Source organism: Felis catus, chromosome D3 (genome assembly GCF_018350175.1).
Source record: "Felis catus isolate Fca126 chromosome D3, F.catus_Fca126_mat1.0, whole genome shotgun sequence".
NCBI classification, from domain to species: Eukaryota; Metazoa; Chordata; class Mammalia; order Carnivora; family Felidae; genus Felis; species Felis catus.
In genome coordinates, this window is record NC_058379.1 from 676,758 (window position 1) to 699,923 (window position 23,166).

The window sequence follows — 23,166 nt, forward strand, 5'->3', positions numbered from 1 at the left end:
GCAAGTTTTAAATTCTTAAATATTCAAGTTGTGATTTAAATCCAGCTTTCATATAGTTGTATTACTCATATTCTTTACATTTGATGTAATATGGAGGCAAGACTTTCAAGACTGAAACCGTGGCTACAGGTTTGCCCATTTATTTTCGGGAATGTTTATCCGACTCCGTTGTCTAGTGTCATTTCTCTGGAACATGTGCTTAGGGGCATCTGAGAGCCTTGACCTGCAGTGAGGGGACAGAAAGAGTTCCCACAGGGGCGCCTGGGTGGTTCAGTCAGTTGACTTTAGCTCAGGTCATGATCTTGTGGCTCGTGAGTTCGAGCCCCATGTCAGACTGCTGTCAGCACAGAGCCCACTTCAGATCCTCTGTCCCCCTCTCTCTTGCCCCTCCTCTGCTTGCTCTCTCTCTCTCTCTCTCTCTCTCTCTCTCTCAAAAATCTTTATATATATAAATATAAAAGAGTTCCCGCAGCCCTTCCACTGTCCCTCGAGCGCTGGCTCATGGAGCTTACGGATCAGGAGAACAGAGGCCCAGGGGTCAGCAGAATGGAACGCGGCCCAGTGCGTAAGCATGACGGAGGGAGATGTGTCCACACCCCAGGAGAAAGGCCCCGGAAGGGACAGCCCCACCGACACCCGGCTCTGGACCTCCAGCCTCCAGGACCGTGAGGAACAAACTGTGGTTGAACCCACCCCGCTCACGGTGTTTGTTATGCAGCCGTAGCGGACCGGTACGGGTGTCCCATGGTTGCTCAGGGGGCATCGTTGGCTTCGCGGGCTGGTCCTGACTTGAGGACGCTGCAGCCGCTGGCCCAGTGCTGGTCCCCGAGGGCCAGCTGAGAGATGGCAGTTGGCTTCCGGGTTGGCTGCTGCGACCCGGGGGCCGAGTCCCACTTTCAAAGACGGTCCGGCCATTGTCCGTCTGTGTGTTCAGTCTTCCAGGACTAAAAGGTGGGTCTTGGGTTGCATCAGGGAGATACTTGGCCACCTCGTAAGAGCTGTTTCTGAATGTTCCGTAAGTTCGGTGGCCTCCAGGGCCTGGGGGTCTGGGAGGTGCTGGCAGGAGCTGCCAGGCGGGCGGTCTCAGCGGCCCCCGGAACGCGCGGAGGCCACCCCAGAAGGCTTCGCCCGCACTCCCCATCCGCCGTGCGGGCCGTGCAGGGAACCCACAAGCTCACACATCACACCTGCCGGCATCTGGGGCCACACGCGGCACACGTATGTCCTGACTGCCAGCTGCTGCTCTTGAGGGGAAAACGTTTAAACACCGGTAGCACGCGCACGCTGAAATAGACTTCGAAGTGCTTTTCCGAAGGTAAGAAGTGAAAGAGCTTTGGCCCTGCTCGTGCTGCGCCCCGCAGCCTCCCTCTGCTCTCCTCTCCTGTGTCTTTGTCATTCTTTGGTGGCTGCAGATCAGAATAGGGCTCCGCGTTCACGATGTTGTACCTCTTTTGAAACCAATTAGCAAAACTCAGGAACAAAATGGTCTAGCAATGCTTTTGTGACTTCTGAACTATCTCAAACGGAGTGCAGATAAATTTAGGTATAAAATTACAGAAAGCCCGAAACTCAGCTGATGTGTGCTGTGATTTGCTATTTTTTCCAAAAACAAAACAAAACAAAAAAACCCGATAGACGATGATAGCCTCCTTTGGACTGAGATGTCCTGTGTTGCTGAACGTGTCTTCACGGGGATTCACATGTCGCACGGGCAGCGGGTCGTTTCCGGAGACTTTTGTGGAGGCCAAATGACTGTAAGTGTGGAGGCGCTCTGGAAAATACCAGCCTCACCGGTTCTGCTAGCGCTCCTGTTGATGTGACTTGAGCAGGAGGTACACAGAGTCCTCGGGGGCCCCCGTGCTGGCTCCCTGACCCCAACCCTGCCATGGGCTCTGGCTCCCGCCTCCTCACAAGCTTCCCCACGGCAGCCTGCCCAGAAATGGCTGTCCCTGGGCCATCCCGTGTGGCTCTACTGTTTTGTCCAGCTCCTGGGCTCTCCTCGTCCGTCGGTGTCACCCCACGCGCGAGGACACGGTGTGTCTGCCTTTCTCCCTGGGGACCTTCTGCGTTTCTCAGTTCCAGCCCCAGGAGGACTTGTCTTGTGGTCAGAGGTGCTCCTGGCCTGGGGACCTGAACAGACCAGGAGACAACAAACAGGTTTCCACTGTGCTTTGCGGGGCAAGTGACCCCAGTAAAGAACAAAGGGGCAAGATGAGCACATCTTCACTGGAATCATCTGGAAACCAGAGGTTCAGGGGACACGACATGGGACAACAAGAGGCCACCACTGACCTCATAGATGGGCAGCAAGGTCCTGGAAAGGCTCAGCCGTTCCCCCCACCCCCACCCCACCCCCAAGGGCCTGCAGCACCTGGGACGGAAACCAAAGGCAGGACTGAGTCTGAGGCTCGTGGGCCCTGGGTTGGGAGCTGGTGGTCCTGAGGGGAGCACGGCCACGGGGCGGGAAGACAGACTTGAGGAGGGTTCTAGAACAGGAGTCTAGCTTGTACTGTGGGATGATGGAATGTTCTAGAACCAGATAGAGGTGGTGCTTGCACACTGTTAAGAATGCACTAAAGGCCCCTGAATTGTTTACTTTACAAAAGATTATGGAGGCGCCTGGGTGACTCAATCGGTTAAGCCTCGGACCTCAGCTGAGGTCATGATCTCACCGTTCATGGGTTCGAGCCCCACGTCGGGCTCTGGGCTGACAGCTCAGAGCCTGGAGCCTGCTTCGGATTCTGTGTCTCCCTCTCTCTCTACCCCTCCTCCACTCATGCTCTGTCTCTCTGTCTCTATCTCTCTCCCAAAAATAAACATTTGAAAATTCTTTTTTAATTTATAAAAATTTAAAAATGGTTAACTTTATGTTCTGTGAATATCACTTCAGTTTTATTTTATGTGTCTGTTTATTTATTTATTTACTTTGAGGGAGAGAGAGAGCACAGGCAGAAGAGAGGGGCAGAGGGAGAGAGACAATTGGAAGCAGGTTCCATGCCCAGCACAGAGCCCGACTCAGGGTTCAATCCCATAACTCCCGGGGTCATGACCTGAGCTGAAATCAAGAGTTGGATGCTCAGGGGCGCCTGGGTGGCTCATCTTTCAGGCATCCAGCTCTTGATTTTGGCTCAGGTCATGACCTCACAGTTTGTGAGTCCAAGGCTCACATCAGGCTCTGCACTGATGGTGTGGAGCCTCCTTGGGATTCTCTCTCTCCCTCTCTCTCTACCCGCTCTCTCAAAAAAAAAAAAAAAAAGAAAAAAAAGAAAAGAGTTGGATGCTCAACAGACTGAACCTCCCAGGTACTCCATCACTTAATTTAAAAGATAAAAGAGGGGCGCCTGGGTGGCGCAGTCGGTTAAGCATCCGACTTCAGCCAGGTCACGATCTCGCGGTCCGTGAGTTCGAGCCCCGCGTCGGGCTCTGGGCTGATGGCTCAGAGCCTGGAGCCTGTTTCCGATTCTGTGTCTCCCTCTCTCTCTGCCCCTCCCCCGTTCATGCTCTGTCTCTCTCTGTCCGAAAAATAAATAAACGTTGAAAAAAAAAATTTAAAAGATAAAAGAGAGGCATCTTGGCGGGGGGGGGGGAGGGGGGAGGAGGTCTGTCAGTTAAGCCCCTTGATTTCGGCTCAGGTTATGATCTTGCGGTTCGTGGTCAAGCCCTGCATCAGGCTCTGTGCTGATGATGCGGAAGCTGTTTGGGATTCTCTCTCTCTCTCCCTCTTTGCCGCTTCCCCCACCTCTCAAAATAAATAAATATTGAGAAAAAAAAAAAAAAGATAAAAGAACTAGGGGCAAAGTTGGAGTCCAAACCATCAGCTTTATGAATAGCCAGACAATCGGCCAAATACCCTGCGCGTGGGCAGGGGCGGCTGAGGCTTGGATCTGAGGCTGACTTGGGACTCCTGGCCATCTTCCCCCATCCGGGGCGGGAGATTCACCTGTGCCTGGGGGCTGCCGCGCCTGCTCCCCCAACTGCAGGGCGTGGGCTCACGGCTCAACCTGCCTGCCTCAGCCTGGGGGGGCGGGGGAAGGGGGGGAAGGGGGGGAGGGCAGAGGAGCTGGACTCACAGGAGGGTTGCACAGCCCGTGGGTGCTCTCTGATGCCAAGCCGAGAGGTTCCTGTTCAACTCAGAGAGGGCACGATCCTTCTCAGGAGAAAGGGGTGTTGAAAATTCATTCTCCACTCAGCGATAAAAAGGGATTTGCTATCAAGTGAGTAAAGGAAGCCAGTCTGGAAAGGCTGCATCTTGTACGGTTCCAGCTCTAGGATACTGGGGAAAAGGCACAAGGCACAACTATGAGACCAAAAAAGAACCCCCAAAAGATCCATGGTTGCCGGGGTTTCATGGGCAAGGCTGAGCAGGCAGAGCACAGAGGGTTTAGGGCAGTGAAAATACTGTGTGTTAATGTGGTGGCCTTCGTCCAACCAGAAGAACGTCCTGCACCGGCAGTGAACCCGGGAACTCGTAATAATGTATCTGTATCACCTGACCAACTGTAGCCGATGTCCCGGCATCCGCTGACAGAATACTAGGGAAACAGGGGGAAGGGGGCTGTATGGGAACTCTTTGTACTTTCTGCGCAATTTCTGTAGTCCTAAAACTGCTCCAGAAAATGTTACTGTAAAAAACCTGTTTTGCGAGAGAAAGACTGGGAAGGGGGGAAGGAAGCGGGTGCCCACGCAGGTGCCGGGGGGGGGGGGGGGGGGGGGGGACAGGGAGAGCCATCTGGGGCATTGACAGGCCCGGAGCCCCATGGCGTGCGCCAGGCGTCTGCTGCTGCTGCTCTACCTGCTGCCTGTGTCCTTGGCCTGGAGGCCCAAGACCGTGTTCCATTTGCATAAGGTAAGCACCACCCCCCCCCAGCGGAGGTGGCCCCCACTCGGGCTCCCGGGGGTTCCCGGCTCCTCTCTGCAGGTGCCTGCCCCCACGAATCCTGTCTGGGCTCCCTGGAAAAGAAGGCCCCCGGGCGTTTGGGCCCCCAGGACAGCTGACGCTGGCTCCCCCAGGCCGCAGGGTCCCCGACGATGACGGTCACAGGCCGGGGAGCCAGGCAGGTAGCGCTGTGCCAGGTGCCCGGTGGGGCCACTCCGTGTTCAGCACGTTCTGCTTTGCTTTGGAAAACAGACTTGTGTTTCATAAGAAGCTGTTCTGTAGGTGAACACGGGCTGGAGATCCTATTTTTAACTAAGTTTACACACAAGTACGTAAAACTCTGAGTGAGGACCCGCCGCGGGGAAAGTCGTTACAAGGGACCCACACCAACAACAGCTCTGGGGCCTCAGTAGTTTGCTGAGTTTGCAAAGGGGTGTTGCGACCCGAAGCTTGAGAACTTCCATCAAAGGCCTCAGGAGCAGGGGGCCTCCAGCGGCCGGGCCAGGACCTGGGTGAGGGCCAGCCACGGCTCCTGCCCGCACGTGACCCCGCCCCGCCCTCCTGGGCCCGTAGAAGCTGTGAGAGTCCGCGGCAGCTCTTCCCCTCCCCGCTCCGCTGCTGCTCCTCTCGTCCTCTGTGCCTTGGTTTACCTCCCGTCTGCGTGGCTCACCACACACAGACCACGTTAGTTCTCTTCCTCTCCCTTTCCGCTGGCTCCCCCCGCCATCAGCCCCACCAGGTCTGGGACGTTCGGGAACTTGGAAGGGAAGCAGAAAGGAGGGGAGGGTGTTCCTAAATCAAGAAGCCCTACTGGGCGCTGGGTCTGCAGGGGATGCGAGGCCCGTGAGGATCGCCTGGAGGGCCCGAGCCACTGCTGTGTCCCCAGCAGCCTGGAGTCACAGAAGCTCTGCACCACCCAGACCGGCTCCCTCCAGGGCCGGGCCCGGCAGAAGGCGCCCGAGCGGGCTGGCCGGCACCAGGAGGAGGGTCCCGCCGCCCAGAGCTGGCCGCTGAGGGGGCAGGGGGCCGCCGGAGAGAACGGGGTCTCCCCTCCGGCGGCGGGCAGCCGAACGGCCACGCCTGCTCCAAGCACTCCGGATGCCGGAGCCGCTGCTGTGTGCTCAGCATCTCCGGCTCCGAGCTGACCTGCAGACCCATGACCATCTTCCTGCAGTGTCAGCCTTGGCGCAAGGTGAGCCGGCGGCCGGGCCGCGGCAGGGAGGGCCGGGGCCAGGGCGGGAGGCGGGCGCCAGGCTCCGGCTCTGCGTCCCCAGCCCAACGGGAGCCACTGCACCAACGACAACGAGTGCCAGAGCAGGTGTTGCCTCGCTCCGACCGAGGTCAGCCACCGCCGCTGCGTCCCCCAGAGAGGGATCCTGGTTCAATGCCTGATCTTGGTGAGTGCCCCCGGTGCCCGGGTGGAGGGGCTGCCCGGAGCCCTGGACTGGCCCTAGGGCCTGCGCCGAGTGAACGGGATTCTCCGAACCCACGGAGCGTCCCCTTCCAGGAGAGGCTGTCCTCTGCCATCTGGACACTGGCCTCCGCGTCCGCTTCCTTGAGCAGGAAGGCCCGGATGAGGCCTCCGAAAAGGAAACAGGTCACAGACAGGTCCCTCGGGGTCTCAGCAGGGAACAGGTGCCCCCGCCTGGGAAAGGGCCATCTGATGCGTGGCTGGGTGGTGAACCCACCTCACCAGGTGCCGGGATTCCCAACATGGGGCTGCGGGGGGGGGGGTTGGGGACAGAAGGAGGGGGTGGAAGAAGGGACTTCGGAGATGAGGGGGTGGGAGATGGGGAGGGGGTGGCAGAGGTGGGGAGGGTCGGAGATGGGGAGGGGGCCACAGCAGCTGGAGATGGGCCTTGGGGGGTTGCTGAGAGAACGCACGGGTGCAGTGATGTGTGGGTGTTTAAGTACGTGGTCTGATGCCGGAATCCAAAACTTCTTTCCGATTATGAAGGGGTCTCTGCTCCCAGGGTTAAGGAGCACATTTTTGAGCACATACGGCCTCTTTGGAGCTGCGGCACCATCAGCTCCCAGGGGAGCACTGGGCACAGCAGGTGTTCACCGCAGTGTGTAAATGCTGGATTCCCTGTGTGGTCCTTGCCCCAGACGAGCTGGTTCCATCAGTGAGGGTGAGGGTGGGGGCGGTGTTGGGTGCCTGGCGGGCCCCGTATCGCCCTGTGCATTTTCTAACTTTGCCCCGTTAGTGACGGGGAAACTCATCCTCGTGGAAGAACCAGTCCGGACCCGGGAGAAGCTCAGCTTGGATCTCGCGCCTGTGTTTAGCTGGGAGCTCAGCTTGCGGTTCCTGCCCCTCGTTCTGGGCTGTGAAAACCTGCAGGTGTCAGACGCACCCGTCCTGTCGTAGCAGCGAGCTCCGGAGACCGCTCTGTGAGGATGAACCGAACCGTGGCTCCGGGGAACCTGCAGCTTGATGGCCTCACATCAGTGAGCCCCGCTGACCAAGTCAAGGCACTTCGTCACTTCTATTTTTTTTCAGACAATAAAGTAATACAAATCTGTAGAAGACGTGGAGACTGTGGAGAGGTGGAGCCTGCTCAGGTTGCCTGCCTAGGAATGTGCGTCCAGCAGAGATGAGCCTGACCTGGAGGGAAAGGGGCAGAGCAGGGGCGTGCCCTCCCCACGGGGCGTCTTGTCCTGGCAGGTAGAAATCATCCGCCCACCGTCCCAAACTGAAAAGCCTCCCCTGAGCGTTGCTGCCCGACAGGAAACACAAGCACGGGAGCAGAGCGGAGCCAGGACTCCCTGGACGGGCCCCAGGTCCTGCCGCTTCCCTGGGAGCAGACACGCTGGCTAACTCAGAGCCCGTTCCCGCCAGGGCCTTCTTGGCGTTGCCAGGGTGCAGGGCCTCGGGCGAAGCACCCGGACAACTGCCTTCTGGGGCTCCGGTCACCCATGCTGACACCGGGCTGCTTCTCTGGGCGCCTTGAAAATATTTCGCCTCCTCCCTCCCCACCTCGTCCCTTCTGCCCCTCCTCCTCCTCCCCCTCTTCCCCTCCCCCCTCCTTCTTCCACTCCTCCTCCCCTCCCCCTTCCTCCCCCTCTTTTCCCCCTCCTCCTCCCCTTCCTCTCCCTCTTCCTTTCCTCCCCTCCCCTTCCTCTCCCTCTTCCCTTCCTCCCCTTTCTATCCCTTCTTTCCCACCTCCTCCTCCTTCTCCCCTTCTTCTCTTCCTTTCCCCTTCCTCTCCCTCCTTCCTTCCCTCTTCCTCTCCCTCCTTCCTTCCTCTCCTCTCCTCCCTCCTCCTTAGCCTGAGCTAAGATGATTGTTGCAGAGAAAGTTAGGAGAAGCCATTGCTTCTATGCTAATAATGAGAGCAGGTGAGGTAAGCCATAAAGTATAGCAAAAAAAAAAAAAAAAAAAAAAAGGAAAGAACAGATGTAAGTGTAAAACATAACGTACAAAGCATTTAGAAGAAAAATAGGATATTTTCTTGGCTTCGGATTCAACAAAGAGTTCTTAGATGTGACCAAATGTCACTCATAAGAGAAAAGGTAGATAAACCCCTAAAATTAAGAACTTTCATTCTATGATACATACCATTTTATAGGTTTTATTAAAACTTGCAGAAACCACGTGCTTTTAAAAAATGCTTATTTATTTTTGAGAGAAAGAGGCAGAGAGGGAGAGAGAATCCCAAGCAGGCTCAGCACTGTCAGTGCAGAGCCCGATGTGCGGCTCAAACTCACATGCCACAAAATCATGACCTGAGCCGAAATCAAGAGTCGGACGCTTAACCAACAGTCACCCAGGCACCGCTATTTTTTTTATCTTATTATTTTATATTTTACTTTATATTTAATTTCATTTCATTATTTCATTTTATTGTAATCTCTATGCCCAACATGGGGCTGGAACTCAAGACCCTGAGATCAAGAGTTTCGTGCCCCTCCACCTGAGCCGGCAGGTGCCCCTAGGACAGAAACCCTTAAGGGAAACTGTTAACCTAACAAAGGGCTTATATCCAGGGTATATTAAAAAAAAACTCTTGGGACTTAACAGTTACTAAACAACCCAATTAAAAAGTAGACCAAAGACTTGCGCAGACATTTCGCCAAAGAGATCCACAGGGGGCAGAGAAGGGCATACAACGTGTTGGCCGTCAGGGAAACGCACGTCAGGACAGACGGCGGAGTGACAGTCCTGACTGTCCCCACTGCTTGTGCCAGATTCACAGGGAGACCCCTGTGACCAAAGTTCGTGACCAAAGTCACTGTTTTCCACGCCTGTATTTCTAGCAGCTGAACACAGCTCCTATCATCCAAAAGCCAAGTTCCCTTTTCTTGAAGGTTTGGAAGAGATTTCTCTAACTGAGCACCAGAGGAAGGCTTGCATTTGGAGGCCCGTGTGTGAAAAGATAGGTAACATCCAAGTTCCATTTGACGGCACAGGTGTACCCAGCGCCTGGCTGAGAACCAGTGAGCCGCTCGGCCGAGGGAAGCCTGGACCTGAAACAGGGAAGCCTAGGTAGAGCCGGGCCTCTGAACAGCATCCCCCCAGGGACCACAGGCAAGGGGATCTGGCAGCCACTTGGGTGCGCGTACAGCTGGAGGCCCACAGACAGTGAGCCAACGGCGCACGTGCAGACGGTGGAGGCCCGAGCACAGTGCAGGCACCGCAGGCCAAGGGCGCATGTGCAGGCGCCGCAGGCCAAGGGCGCATGTGCAGGCGGTGCAGGCCAAGGGCGCATGTGCAGGCGCCGCAGGCCAAGGGCGCATGTGCAGGCGGTGCAGGCCAAGGGCGCATGTGCAGGCGCCGCAGGCCAAGGGCGCATGTGCAGGTGGTGCAGGCCGGGGGAGGTCTTGACCTCAAAAGTGCGGCCAACTGCAGAACCTGGGTCCGGGAGCTGCTCCCAGAGCCACTCGGCATCTGTTCGATCCAAGCAGGATCCCCCACAACGACACATTTCGCCCCGAATCCAGAGCAGGTTGCGTGCCTGGTCGGGGGTCGAGGGGGACGGTCGGGTTGCCCTCCAGAGGGAGGGTCAGAAGCCTCCCTTGCTGGAGAGGCCGGGGCACCCACCGGGCAAGTGGACCACCTGGGGACTGACTGGTGCTAGGTACAATGTGCCACATCAGAAAGACGGCCCCTGGTGTGGGCATCCTAGGGTGGGTCGGGATCTCCACGGGGCTGGGGTGTCCCCGGGGCCCAAGGGGCGACGGCACATGTGCGGGCCACGCAGGTGGCACAGCCCGGGGCCCGGAACAGGGCGGCTGTAGGAAGGGGCCAGGTCACAGGAGGAGGCTGCTTGGGGCCTGGGTCGGCCTCGTTCAGAGACTTAGTTCACACTCGGGCACATGTGCCCCCCCGAAGGCCGGTCTAGAGGCAAGTGTACTACCTTTCCAGGTCTGGGCGGGGCCAGCGGGCTGGTGAATCCTAGTGAATCCTCCCCCAAAGACCCGGGAGGGGAGCCTTGATGGCTGGAGAGGCCGGAGAGGACTGACTGCTGCTGCATTCAAGCTGCTGGCTCAGAGAGATTCTCGGGTTGGGATCTCTCCTCCTGGAAGGCTGTCCGGGTGGTTCTGGTGTGGACGGAGCTCCACAGGCAGAGGGCCCCGGCTCCACACACGGGGGAGGGGGCCTGGTGCGCAGGTGCGAGCCCCGCGGGTGCCTAGAGCGGAGCGAACGTGCGGAGAGGTCTGGGGAGGGGAGGGGCGCCCGGCTGTCCCAGGCCTCTGCCTGATTCCGCGCCCTCCGCTCCACAGTTGTGCCTGTTTCACCCCAAAGGTAAAGGCAGGGCGGGGGAGCACGCTGCCTCGGTCAGAGGGGCCAGGGTGGCTCGGGGGGTGGTTTCCAGCCAGAGAGGCCCGGGAGCCTCGATTCCTGGTAACCCCGGGACCCCCCAGGCAGGCAGCCAGGTGCAGGGGGCACGGACTGCAGCGTTTCGTCACCTGAGAAAGTGTTTGGGTAGAGGGGGTGCCTGTTTTCGTCGTGGAGGCTGCTGAGTGATTCCGGCTCTTCCGGATTTCCACCGGGGTCCACGGCTCCGCTGGCTGCCGGGGTGTGTATGCCGCTTGTACGAGCTGCCCGGGTCAGGGGAGCCCAGGACAGCGGGCGCGGCGAGGGTGGGGTGTGGCCGCGTCTCCAGGCTCGGCCGTAGGGGGTCCATGTGCCCTACATACTTGCGCCCCAGGTGGGTGCAACCTGCCTAGCTGGGTGTGCTACCCTCTCAGCCGGACCTGGAGGAACTGGGACTGTCTGGCCCGGGTGGCCCTGAGCCCCCGGACGGTGCTGTCCTTTGATAAGACACACCTGGGAGCCTTGAGGAGGGTAAGCCCGGAGCCTTAGGCGGCCGTTCCAAGCTGGGACTGCGCTTGGCCGCTTGAGAGGGGCATCCAAGAGAGAGGTGTGGGTGGTGGCCCCTCCAGCCTGCAGGCCGTGCATGTGCCCCCCCCCCCCCCCCGCGCTCCACAGGCTGATACCCCCAGCTGCCCTCCGCGGGCCGACGGGGCGCCTACTGAGCAGGCTCCAGCCGCACAGGCGAGGGTCTGGAGAGGCCGGTTCGCAGGCGTGGCCCGGTGGGGGACGTGGCACCTGCCTGTTTGCAAGCGCCAGTCCGCACGAAGGCGTGGATCCCTTCTGCCGGAGGGCAGAGCGGAGGGATCTGGAAGCCTCGCAAGCACCGAGCCCAGCGCGCGCACCGTGGTACCCCTCCACGACAGGCACCTGGGAGCCTTGTTTGCTGCAGAGACCCGGGCCTTCCAAACAGCGAGCTCACCTGGGGACTGCCTCTCGCCCACTTCCGGGCCGCCTGCAAAGCGATTTCAGAGGTGGGCGGGCTCCCTCCGTGTTTGACGCCATTGACGCAATGCAGAGGTGGGGGGAGGTGGGCCCTGGCTCCCAAGGCGGCGGACGGACGGGGTGAGTACCGTGCATGTGTGAGCCTCACGGGTGGGGGTGCGGGTAGGGGTGGGGGGAGCAGGGCCTGGAGCAGGGCCGCGTGGGGCGAGGTCGGGACACGGTAGCGGGCTTGTGTGGACCCGAATCTACCTAAAGCCAAGCCCTGACCTGCACCAGTGTCACGTGCCCCCTGAAGTCTGGGGGGTCTGCGGACAAACAGTGCTGAGACTGATTGTCTTTGCCACCAGTGTCTTTAATGCTGGTTCACTGAGCAAGTATCTCCAGCCAATTAATGGTTTTTAATTTACCATCAAGGAAATAGCAAACTCACGCTCATGCCAGATTAATCACACTGTTTCCAGGCAAGGGGAAATGAAAGGAATAAAGTTCAAATGTAGCAGAGGTGTGTTTTTATAGCCATCAACACTTGGAGACAACCCCCCCCCCCCCCACTTGCGAGAGATCTGACCTCCAGCTGCCCGAGTCAGAGTTTGGTGTTAGAGCTCGTTTCCAGGGAAGCATGGTTCGGGTGCTGATGGCCCAGAAGTACCTCCCTGAGGGGCCTTAGCCTGGCTTTCCCCGCTGCCTGTAAGAGGGGCTGTTCCTCCCCAGCAGGACACTTCACATCAGCAACTGTAGGCTTGCCCAGGGGGAGCACTGCTGGGCAGTCCTCCGCGCTTGGGTGTCCACGGTCTGCGTATCCCCTTGTCCTCCCTGCTCCTTCCCGTGTCTGCACGATGAGCCCCCGGAGGGGCCCCGTGCCGCCAATTGCTGAGTTCTTCTGGGCGAGAGCAGATGAGACGCTGCCGTCCCGACAGGACTTCCCAGGCTCTTGTGTCAAAACAGCTTTGCTGCCGAGAGCAGTCTTGTTCTTTGCCACAAAGAAGTGGGTGTGAAATCCTATCGGACCAACACACAGCCACCCACCCTGTGATTCCACATCCCTCACCCGCGACTTCATAGTGGGACCTAACGCCCCGTACACATTCAAGTTCACAGAAGTCTCCGTCCACCCTGTGCACGATTCTACATCACGTCTACATTCGTCGCAGACACTCGTATGTTGTGAGCGTTTTTCCTTTGCACGCTTTTCACCCCACACTTTTCACGACCCGTGTAAGCAACTGGACCCCGATGTGATCAGTATGAGCACAGCTAGAAACCTGAACGTGGAGCCATATCCAATCGTCGGACGATCCACAGCTCAACTTCTGAAACCAGTCCCTGACTTCCCGACACCTTCCTCGTACAGGTCAGTGTCAGAGGCTGGGGTGCTTGCAGAGCACTGTCAGGCACACGTTCGCCGGCCAGGACGTGAGCAGCGGGGCTCTCTCGTGATTTTAGAGAATGCACTGCTCCCTTTTCAGCTCCTGCGAAGTTCTCTTCCTTGATTAGTCTCGACTTCCAGGTGTACCCTATTGTCTAGCGCACAGCTTCCATCCATGAGGCTAATTTCTGGAAGTTCAGTGTGAGAGTCTCCGGCTTCCTTCGTCTTCTCTGACCTTGAGGAATATCGCTTCCTTCCGATGTCACACACAAGACCCGGTTGTACGCAGCCCATCGCGTTGTGTCCTTTTTTCTGCTTTGACTCCGGTAGGTCAGGCTGAGCCTTGGCTCTGAGCGTACTAGCCGGGTCCACACTATCCGGTTCCTGTGTCGTGTATACCTGGTGGAGGAGGCATCGAGGCCATACCCCCCGGCACTCGTGTCCTAGGTAAGCCAAAGGCCTAAGGGTTGGAGGATATTTTCCTGCCATTCCACCAACGTCTCCTTAAGAACAGGTTTCCCTCTATCACTACGGGGCTCTCTGTGGCCTGTAGGCCCGCTCCACTCTCTTTTCATACTGGGGGTCCCCAGAGGTGTGGTCCTGTTTCCGCCTAGAAGTGCCAGCAGTCTGTTTCCCGAGGAATCACAGCCGCGAGGCTGTGTGGTGGCCGCCTTACTCTGACCGGGTTTCCTGGCATCTCAGCCAGCCAGGATCACCCCCAACATCGTAGCTGTCCTAAGAGTGTCCCCCTATCTGCCCATCTCACGGAAGCAATCGTCTACACTAGAGAAATCCCTGTCGTGATTTCTCGTGATTTCTCCACCTGCTTCATGGCGAATTTTCATCGCTTTATTTCTGTGTGAAATTCCTCTGTGTTTTGTAATCCACTGCTGGTCTTGTCCATCTGTGTGCCCGGTGATGACAAAGCTGCCGTGGTCTGTGTGCTAAATGGAAATGATTTGGTTTCACACACTTTTACAGTGCGCTTTGAACGCTCAGGTATAGAGGGAAAGCAGTTGTCCAAGTTCCCAGTGGAAACTCCTACCAGTCAGCACAGATTGGTTTCCTCCCTTTTGGCAAATCTCTTTTTGATACAGGTTATACGTTTGGCACAGAGAAAGACGAACACTCAGCACATCGGGGGACCTGCATCTGGTCTCAAAGTCCTGTGTGTTAAATTCCTAGGCATGGCCTGCGTTGTAGGTTCCGATATATGTGAGAGGCTTTGCTCCTTTTTCTTTCTTTAATTTGAATTCTAGTTGGTTACCATACGGCATAGTGTTTGTTTCAGGTGGAGAATTTAGTGACTCATCACTGACACACAACACCCAGTGATCCTCCCAAGTGCCCTCCTTAACGCCCATCCCCCCTCCCTCCAGCACCCTCAGTCTGTTCTGTGAGGAGCTTTCTTAACATAGGCTCCCATATCGTTGGGGTGGAAATCTGTGGTGTGAGAGTGAAACCTGTTCTGAGGTGACGGTGTGTTGTAGGCTAAGTTTTCGTGTGCCCTCTATGCACCTTAAAGGTGTCCCTGTTCTTTTGAAGCCTGGATGTAGTGTCCGTGGATCTGTTGTTAATTTTGTGATTGGTGACTCTGGATTAAATGTCGCAAGTTGGGAGTGTAGTAAGTGATCCGTTTTTTTTTTTTTTTTTTTTTTTTTTTTTGCCTGTTCTGTTTAAAGATCTAATTGCCCATTATGCACCTTCGGCAGCTGCTCTGGTAAATAAAACGCTCGCACAGAGTCAACCAGGAGTTAAAGTGGGGCTGTTTTCACAGTCTCTGCCTTGTGCACCGAGCTCCATTCCGTTAGGTAGGATTTGTGCACAAGTATGGGAGACTGTACCTGGTTGTCTCGGTGTATTTGCTGGGTTATCCTGCCAAGTGCCATTTACAACAGTTCAGGCCAGTCTTCCTCCGAGTCACATGTATGTGAGTGGGCCGCTCAGCAGCCCTCCTGACCCTCGTGCCCAGACACCTGGGGTTTCCACTCCCGGATCAGCCTCCCTGCACCTCCCAGCGAGCAGGCGGGGTGGCAGTGGAGGGCGGAGGGGGTGGGCTCACCACGCCGGGGATGGGGACGGTGGGGCCGCTGGTGCGTCCTCGGGGGCGACAAGGCGTGCGGGATGGCGACCGACCGCGGAGCGGGCAGAGGCTGTCGCAGACAGTGGGGCTGTATCCGGACCGGGAGGCCGCCTTCCAGCCCCGGACGGCAGGTGCCGCAAGGCCTCTCGCTGGGGCCGAGGGAAGGGTGTCGGTGGGATGGTGAGGATGCTGTCCCACAGTGAGCAGGAACGGATGTGCGGGCCGCGGCCGCGTCTGCACCCACCTGCTTTGGGGTCTCGGTGGAGGCTGGAGATGCGAAGCGGTCCTGCCCGTGGTCGTGAGGACCGCGTCCTGCGAACGTTCCACCCTTTTCGTTCTCGCCCCTCGAGGGACGCCGGACTCCTCAGGGCCGTCGGTGCGGGTCCCGCCCCGGGCACAACCGCCCCGCATCACCCGAGCCTGAATATTCGGCATCCGGAGCTGACGCGGCGAAAGCTGGTGGTGGTCCTCCTACCTGACGTGTTTATAGACCCGTCACACGATTGGCTTTAATTTCATGGGCTGTGCCCTTTGCTCAGTCCCCTGCCTTTGCTTCTCACCTGTCTTTATCCGAGAGTGGAGAGTGGCGGCGTTCGGTCGGGCCGCACCTGTTCCCGTCCTGGCCGCGTTCAGCTGCCGTGCGTCTCTGCGTGAGCTGCGGGGGAGGTGCCCGTGCCGTGCTCCAGGTTGTCGTCCGGGTGCGCGGGGACACGTGTGACGAAGCTGGAGACGGCGTCGGCCCGCGCCGGTTCCCGCGCCGTGTTCCGTGCGGGGAGCTCCGCCATCAGCTCCCGCCCGCGGGTCCGAGAGCGCACCCACGGCCTCGTCGTCCCCCCCCGACGGGTTCTCCCCGGGGCAGCGGCCGGTGTCACGGAGGCCGATCTGTCTGGAAAGCGCGCGCTGTGCTCCGGGGCCCGGGGCGTCCCCGTGACCCGGGGCGTCCCCGTGACCAGTGGCCCGAGCGCGGAAGCGCTCGCTGCGGGGAGGTTGCGGCCGGTCTGCCGTGGGCACCGTGGGGCTTCCCCGGCTGGTGCAGGGGGCCGGCCTCCCGCGTGCGCGCCCTGCTGGGAAACGGTCCGCTTCCCGGTCGGGACCCGTGGTGGGGTGGCTCCCCTCCGTTTGCCGGGGGTCCGCTTTGCCGGCTCCGGAAGGGACGCTGCGGTTGACCCGCCGTCGCTTTAGTCTGTGTTAGTGGCTCTGCCGTCCGTAGGGCCCCAGAGAGCGCCCAGGGGAGCCTTTCAGCCGCTGGTCCCTGTCCTCAGAACGCGGGGACTCGTTCGCCCAAAACCCACTCGGGTGAAACCGGGGCCTGCGGCGTTTCGGTCCCCAGTGACCGTGCCACAAACCCTTGGGAGTGACGTCGCTCGGGTGTGCGTTCAGAGTCCTCCTCACCTGGCGCCAGGGTCTTCCGGGTCCTGACTGTGCTTCTCCAGTCAAGGCTGCGTCAACCAGCATGTATTAAGTTTCAGATCCAGTGGTGATATGGTTTATGGTAACACTTGTATCTGAGAGTATTCCCTCCATTTTTGCAGTATTAAATTCCTGTTATCTATTATAAATCTACAGGACTCGTGTTGTTTTTAACCTACCGCATTGGTCTGTTATATGAGATAGTCCACGCGATAATTTGCTCTTTTAGGAGTTTATGGATTTTTTTCCCCTGAGTATGTGCTATTATATCCATTCCAAGGATGTTTTCCAAATGGGGACATTTAAGGTACTTAGTGTTAATGGCTGGTCTGTCACCAATTGTTATGGATCTAGGACCCATGTCCCTGGGCTCAATTTTCCTCGTAGTTGTTTAGTTAGCTGTCACTCAGAAAGATATTCGGGGCGGGCTTCCTGCACACGGAGGCTTTGCAGCTTGACGGGGACCGACTGGAGCCCTCCTGTCCTGGAGGCCCCCGACGCTCACGGGCAGTTGACGGGCTGTGTCCTGTGCGTGTGTTTGCCGTGCAGGTCAGGAAGCCAACGCCCTCGCCGGGGCATGTGTCTGAGAGGCCAGGTGCCCGGGGTGACGTCTCGGGGGTCCACGGTATCTGCCCCGACTCATCCTCTCCTGCACAGGTACACGTATTCCTCCTGAGCACAAAGCTGGAGGCACCTACAGGGCCTTCCTGGGTTACCTTGATTCAGGGAAACCTAGAATCCTTGACTACTGGTTTTGGGGAGGAAAACTTTTACTCTGTCTTTCGAGGTTCTTCCAGCTGGTTCAAGAATTAAGTTGACGTGAATGGGGCTCGTGGGTGGCTCTGTCAGTTAAGCGTCTGACCTCGGCTCAGGTCATGATCTCACCTCTCTCCGCCTCTCCCCCACTGGTGCGCACACACGCACGCTCTCTCAAAAATAAACATTTAAAAAACTATTTAAAAAAACTGACATGGTTAACAGGAGAAAGAAACAAGGTTTTATCACGTGCACATGGAGGCCCAATGATGAGACAGAAAGAATGACCAAGGCAGGCAGCGTTTGTACGTTTTAGACAAAGAGGCATAAATCTGTGAGGAATTTGCAGGACAATCAATCGAGTAATCTGGAATTAAATAAGGGGCATTTCTATGGAAACAAAAGAAAAACCGTGGAGTGGAGCAAATTATACACCAATTTTTGAGTTCTGAGTGTGGCCAGGCAAGATTTCTAGACGTCAGGGTCGAAGCATCTTTAGATGGAGTGAAAGCAGATGGCAGCAATCAGAAAGACATTCCTGGGCTGCTGTTGGAATGTCTCCGGTGACCCCTTGGAGTGGCCCACACGGCCACAGGCCTAGAGCCCGTGTGTGAGCTACTGCGGCCATCTCTCTGAAGTACGCCGTCATTTCAGTTTGCGAGGCTTCGGGGGAAAAAGGGCAGTTTCAGCGTTCAAGGGTTTCAAGTCAAACAGATGGAAGGAAATTGGAATGTTAGTTTGGAGAGTTGTAGTCTGACATTACGAGAATCTGGAAGAATTCAGGATCCAGAGTTTTTACAGATGGAAATCAGAACCTCAAAACAACAGAACCAGAATCTGATATCCAAAAGCACACATTATAGTTCCAATGGAAGTGAAATTTTCCTAACAATTACCCCCATTTCTATCAACAGTAACCATCGTAAGACTAATTTGCCAATTAGATGGTTTCAGTACACTAGAATTAGCGATGGGTCAATATGGGCTATTTTAAATTTTTTTTTTTTAACGTTTATTTATTTTTGGGACAGAGAGAGACAGAGCATGAACGGGGGAGCGGCAGAGAGAGGGGGAGACACAGAATCGGAAACAGGCTTCAGGCTCCGAGCCATCAGCCCAGAGCCTGACGCGGGGCTCGAACTCACGGACCACAAGATCGTGACCTGGCTGAAGTCGGACGCTTAACCGACTGCGCCACCCAGGTGCCCCAATATGGGCTATTTTAAATATGCTTTGCTACAGCTTTTCATAAGGAATCTCAGATTGACGTTTTTGAAAATTTTATTTTTGAAACATGGTTGACACACAATATTACAATATTTATTTTTGTGCAATATAGTGATCCGACAAGTCTACACAGTATGCAGTACCGTGCAAAGTGTCCTCTGTCATTTGCCGTTGCTGACTGTATTCTCCATCCCGCAGTCTTCCTCCCCGTGGCTTCTTTCAAAACGGGGACTCTAACTCTTCAGCCCCTTCACCTGCTTGGCCCATCCCCCACCCCCTTCCTTCTGCAAGCGAGTTTGTTCTCTGTTTCTGGTTTGGGTTTTTGTTCATTTGTTTTAGATACCACATATAAGGAAATCTGGGTTTCCCCCCCCCGTCTCCGACTTTTTTCAGCACAAGACCCTCTAGGTCTGTGTTCTTACAAACGGCAAGGTTTCTTTCTTCATGACTGAGTAGTATTTCATTGTGTGTCTGTTATGTCTTTATCCATCTGTCATTGGACATGCAGGTCACTTCTATATCTTGCCTGTTGTAAATAGTGCTCCAATCAACATAGGGGGGTGCACATATCATTTTGAGTTAGTGCTCTAATTTTCTTCGGGCAAATACCCCATGGTAGGATTACCGGATTGTATGGTGTTTTTAAGTTTCTGAGGCCCCGCCATACCGTTTTCCTCAGGGGCTGCACCAGTCTGCATCCCAGACAACAGTGCACGAGGGTTCCTATTTCTCCACATCGTCCCCAATACTTGTCATTTCTTGTCTGGCATCAGCCATTCTGACAGGTGTGAGGTGATATCTCATTGTGGTTTTGATTCGAGTTTCCCTGACGATTAGCGATGTTGAGTATCGTCGCATGTAGCCGTTGGCCATCTCCGTGTCGTCTTTGGAAAAACGTCTACTCAGGGCCTCTGCCCTTTTAAAAATTAGACTGTTTGGTGGGATTGCTGTGTGTGTGTGCATGTGTGTTGTTGGAGTTCTTATATATTTGGATATTAACACCTTACTGGATATAGCATTAGCAAATATCTTCTATTCATTTTCACTGAATTTTTGTTTTGTTGATGGTTTCCTTCACTGAGCAAAGCTTTCCAGTTTGGTGTAGTCCCAACAGCCTACGATTGATTTTGTTGGTTTTACCTGAAGTGAGACACGAGCAGAAAGTTGCTACGGCTGATGTGCAAAGGTTTGCTTCTGTCTTCTCTTGGGAGTCTTGTGGTTTCAGGTCTCACACTTAGGTCTTTAAGCCCTTTTGAGTTCATTTCCGTGGGTGGCATAAGCATGGGATCCCATTTCAGTCTTTCCCACACGCTGTCCCATTTTCCCAGCGCCGTGTACTGAAGAGACTCTTCCCTCGTTTCGTGTTCTTGCCCCCTCTGTTCAGATGAACTGACCAGAAAAGTGGAGATTTGTTTCGGGCTGTCTGTCCTCCATTGACCTCTGTCTCGGGCCATTCCCGTACCGCTTTGATTACTGCAACTCTGTGGAGTGCCTCGATATCTGGGATTGCGATACCCCCAGCTCTATTCTCCCTCCTCAAGATTGCTTTGGTTATTTGGGGTCTCTGTGGTTCAATACACATTTTAAGATTCTTGTTCTTGCTCCGTTAAAAACACTACTGGTATTTTGATAGGGATCCCATTGACTGTGGAGATTCCTCTGGGTAGGCAGGCTATTTTAACAACATCTCTTCTTCCGCTCCATGAGCTTAGCGTACGTTTCCATTTGTGTCATCTTCAGTTGCTTCATCATATTTTATAGTTTTCAGAGTCCAAGTGTTTCACTTCCCTGGTTAAATTTATTCCCAGGTATTTTACTCCTTTTGGTGCAGTTGTAAACCGAACTGTTTCCTTAACTTCTCTTTATGCTGCTTTGATATCAGTGTGTAGAAATGCAACACATTTCTGTGTATTGACTTGGTATCCTACGACTCTACTGAATGCGTCTATTAGTTGCAATAGAATCTTGGTGGAGTCTTCGGGCTGTTAAGGATGTAGTATCCCGCCATCTGCAAATAGTGACAGTTTTCCTTCTTCCTTGGCAATTGGGATGCCTTTTCTCTCTCTTTCCTGTCCGGTTGCTGGGGTTTGGTCTTCCAGTACCATGTTGAACAAAGGTGGCAACAGGGGGCATCCTTGTCTTGGAGGAAAAGCTCTCGGTTTATCACCGTTGACTTTGACATATGCTCGGCGTTTGCCACACGTGGCCTTTATCATTTGTGATAGATTTCCTCTAATGCCACTCCGTTGGAATTTTATCATGAATGGATGTCGTCAAATGCTTTTTCTGCATCTGTTGAGACGACCATATGGTTTTTATCCTTCGTGTCATTAATGTGATGTGTCACTGTGATTGATTTCGGTATTGAACCACGCTTTCATGTCTGGAATAAACCCCACTTCACTCTGGCATATGGTCCTTTTAATGTATTGTTGAGCTTGGTTTGTGAATAGTTGGTTGCGGGGTATTTTTGCATCCATGTTCATCAGGGATATTGGCCTGTAGTTCTCCTTTTTTGTGGTGTCTTTTTCGGGTTGCGGTGTCAGGGAATGCCGGCCACATAGAATGAATCTGGAAGTTTTCCTTCCTTTCTATTTTTGAATTGGCTTGAGAAGAATAGTTATCAACTGCTATTTAAATGTTTGGTAGAAATTACCTGTGAAACCATCTGGTTCTTGACTTTGTTGGGAGCTTATAGATTACTGATTCTGAACAGACCAATTACCAATAATGAAACTGATCTTCTACCTGTTCCTGATTCAGTTTTGGAAGATTGTTTCTAGGAATTTATCTACTTCTGGTTGTCCAATTTGCTGGCACATAATTTTTCATAATGTTCTCATAATCCTTTGTATTTCTTTGTCAGTGTTTTCTCATTTCTATTTGAATTATCTTGTTTTCATTATGAGTCTAGCTAAATGTTTATTAGTTTTGTTTCTTTTCAGAGAACCAGCTCTTAGTTTTATTGGGCTTTTCTGATTTCTTTAGTTTCTATTTCATTTCTTTCCACTCTGATCTTTACCATTTCCTTCCTTCCACCAACTTTGGGCTTTATTTGTTCTTCTTGTAGTTCCTTGAAGTGTGAAGTTAGATTCAGACTTTTCTTGTTTCTAGAGGTAGGCCTGTATCACTGTACACTTCCCTCTTAGAGCTTTGCTGTTTCCCCAAGATTTTGCACTGGTGTGTTTCCATTTTCATTTGTCTCGATATTTAAAAATTTTTTCTCTTTGATTTCTTCGATGACACATTTATTGTTGAGTAGTGTATTGTTTGGCCTCCATGTGTTAGTTTTTCCATGTTTTTCTTGTGATTTGAAAAGATGATGAAGTTTAGATCTTCTTCAGTTTTCTGAGACCTGGTTTGTGGCCCAACATGTGTTCCACGTGTACTTGAGATGCACGTGTAGTCCGCTGTTTGGGACAGATTGGTCCGTGTGTATCTGCTAAGTCCATCTGGATTTGTGTTGTTCAAGGCCAGTGTTTCTGCCTTGATCTTCTGTCAGGATGATCTATCCTCGGAGGTAGGTGACATGTCACAGTCCCTCTCTATTGTATCACTGTCGACCTCTCCCTTTATGTGTGGTAATACCTGTGAATGACGTACGTATTTGGGTCTTCCTATGCTGGGAGCACAGATACTTACAACTGCCCTATCCTCTTGTTGGGCTGGTTCCTTTATTACTAGGTAATGCCTCTCTGTGTCTCTGGTTGCAAACTTTGACTATTTTTTCTGATAGAAGGATTGTTACCCTGAATTTTTTTCCTTCTGTTTGCACAGATCTCTTTTCCATACCTTTACTATCGGTCTGCAGGTGTCTTTAGGTCTGAAGCGAGTCTCTTGTAAACAGCACATAAGGTGGGTCTTGCTTGTTTTATCCATTCATTCACCCTCTTTTTTTTTTTTTTAATTTTTTTTTCAACGTTTATTTTTGGAAGAGAGAGAGACAGAGCATGAACGGGGGAGGGGCAGAGAGAGAGAGGGAGACACAGAATCGGAAACAGGCTCCAGGCTCTGAGCCATCAGCCCAGAGCCTGACGCGGGGCTCGAACTCACGGACCACGAGATCGTGACCTGGCTGAAGTTGGACGCTTAACTGACTGCGCCACCCAGGCGCCCCACCCTCTGTCTTTTGATTGGAGTGTTTAGGCCATTTGCATTTAAGGTAATTATCGACATGTATATGCTTACTGCCATTTTGTCACATTTCCTCTCGGGTTTGTGGTTCTTCTGTGTCCCTTCTCTTCCTTTATAACTGATGACTTTCTTCAGTTTTATGCTTGGGTCCTTTCTCTTTTTTGGTGTATTGATTACAGGTTTTTGGTTTGTGGCTTCCACCCTCACTATACCACAGCCTGTATGAAGTTCATGGTCACTTAAGTTCAAACACATTCTGAAAGCCCTACGTTCTCACCCCCCCTTCTGTGTGTCACGCCTGTGATGTCATCTCACATCTTTTAGGAGTCCCTTAACTGTGACTGATTTTCCTACGTTTGTCTTTTCACCTTCATACCTCCTTTAAAAGTGATTGATTGGGGCTCCTGGGTGGCTCAGTCGGTTAAGCGTCCGACTTCGGCTCAGGTCATGATCTCACAGTCCGTGAGTTCGAGCCCCGCGTCGGGCTCTGTGCTTACAGCTCAGAGCCTGGAACCTGTTTCAGATTCTGTGTCTCCCTCTCTCTCTGCCCCTCC

At 54.4% G+C, this 23,166-nt stretch overlaps 1 protein-coding gene and 1 long non-coding RNA gene across 6 annotated transcripts; one reads left to right on the forward strand and one right to left on the reverse strand.

Annotated features, from left to right (window-relative positions):
• Positions 1–1,569: 1,569 nt before the first annotated feature.
• On the reverse strand, positions 1,570–4,410 carry LOC123381250. 2 transcript variants are annotated; one of them, XR_006588077.1, is made up of 2 exons: positions 4,071–4,410; positions 1,570–2,130 (listed from the first exon to the last, which is right to left on the reverse strand). It is a non-coding gene; the product is annotated as an uncharacterized LOC123381250 (long non-coding RNA). The 2 variants fall into 2 exon arrangements; XR_006588078.1 differs by lacking the exon at positions 4,071–4,410 and adding an exon at positions 2,372–2,659.
• Positions 4,411–4,710: 300 nt separating this feature from the next.
• Positions 4,711–7,400, forward strand: LRCOL1 (leucine rich colipase like 1). Of its 4 annotated transcripts, XM_023241238.2 has the most exons (4): positions 4,711–4,846; positions 5,763–6,068; positions 6,151–6,273; positions 7,084–7,400. In XM_023241238.2, exons 1-4 carry the CDS (start codon positions 4,757–4,759, stop codon positions 7,084–7,086), a joined length of 522 nt encoding a protein of 173 aa, XP_023097006.1. In that variant the 5' UTR covers positions 4,711–4,756; the 3' UTR covers positions 7,087–7,400. The 4 variants fall into 4 exon arrangements, 2 of the variants coding, with proteins under 2 accessions (XP_023097006.1, XP_023097005.1); XM_023241237.2 differs by lacking the exon at positions 7,084–7,400 and having other exon boundaries at positions 6,151–6,597; XR_002737110.2 differs by lacking the exon at positions 7,084–7,400 and having other exon boundaries at positions 4,725–5,560; positions 5,766–6,068; positions 6,151–6,597.
• Positions 7,401–23,166: the final 15,766 nt, after the last annotated feature.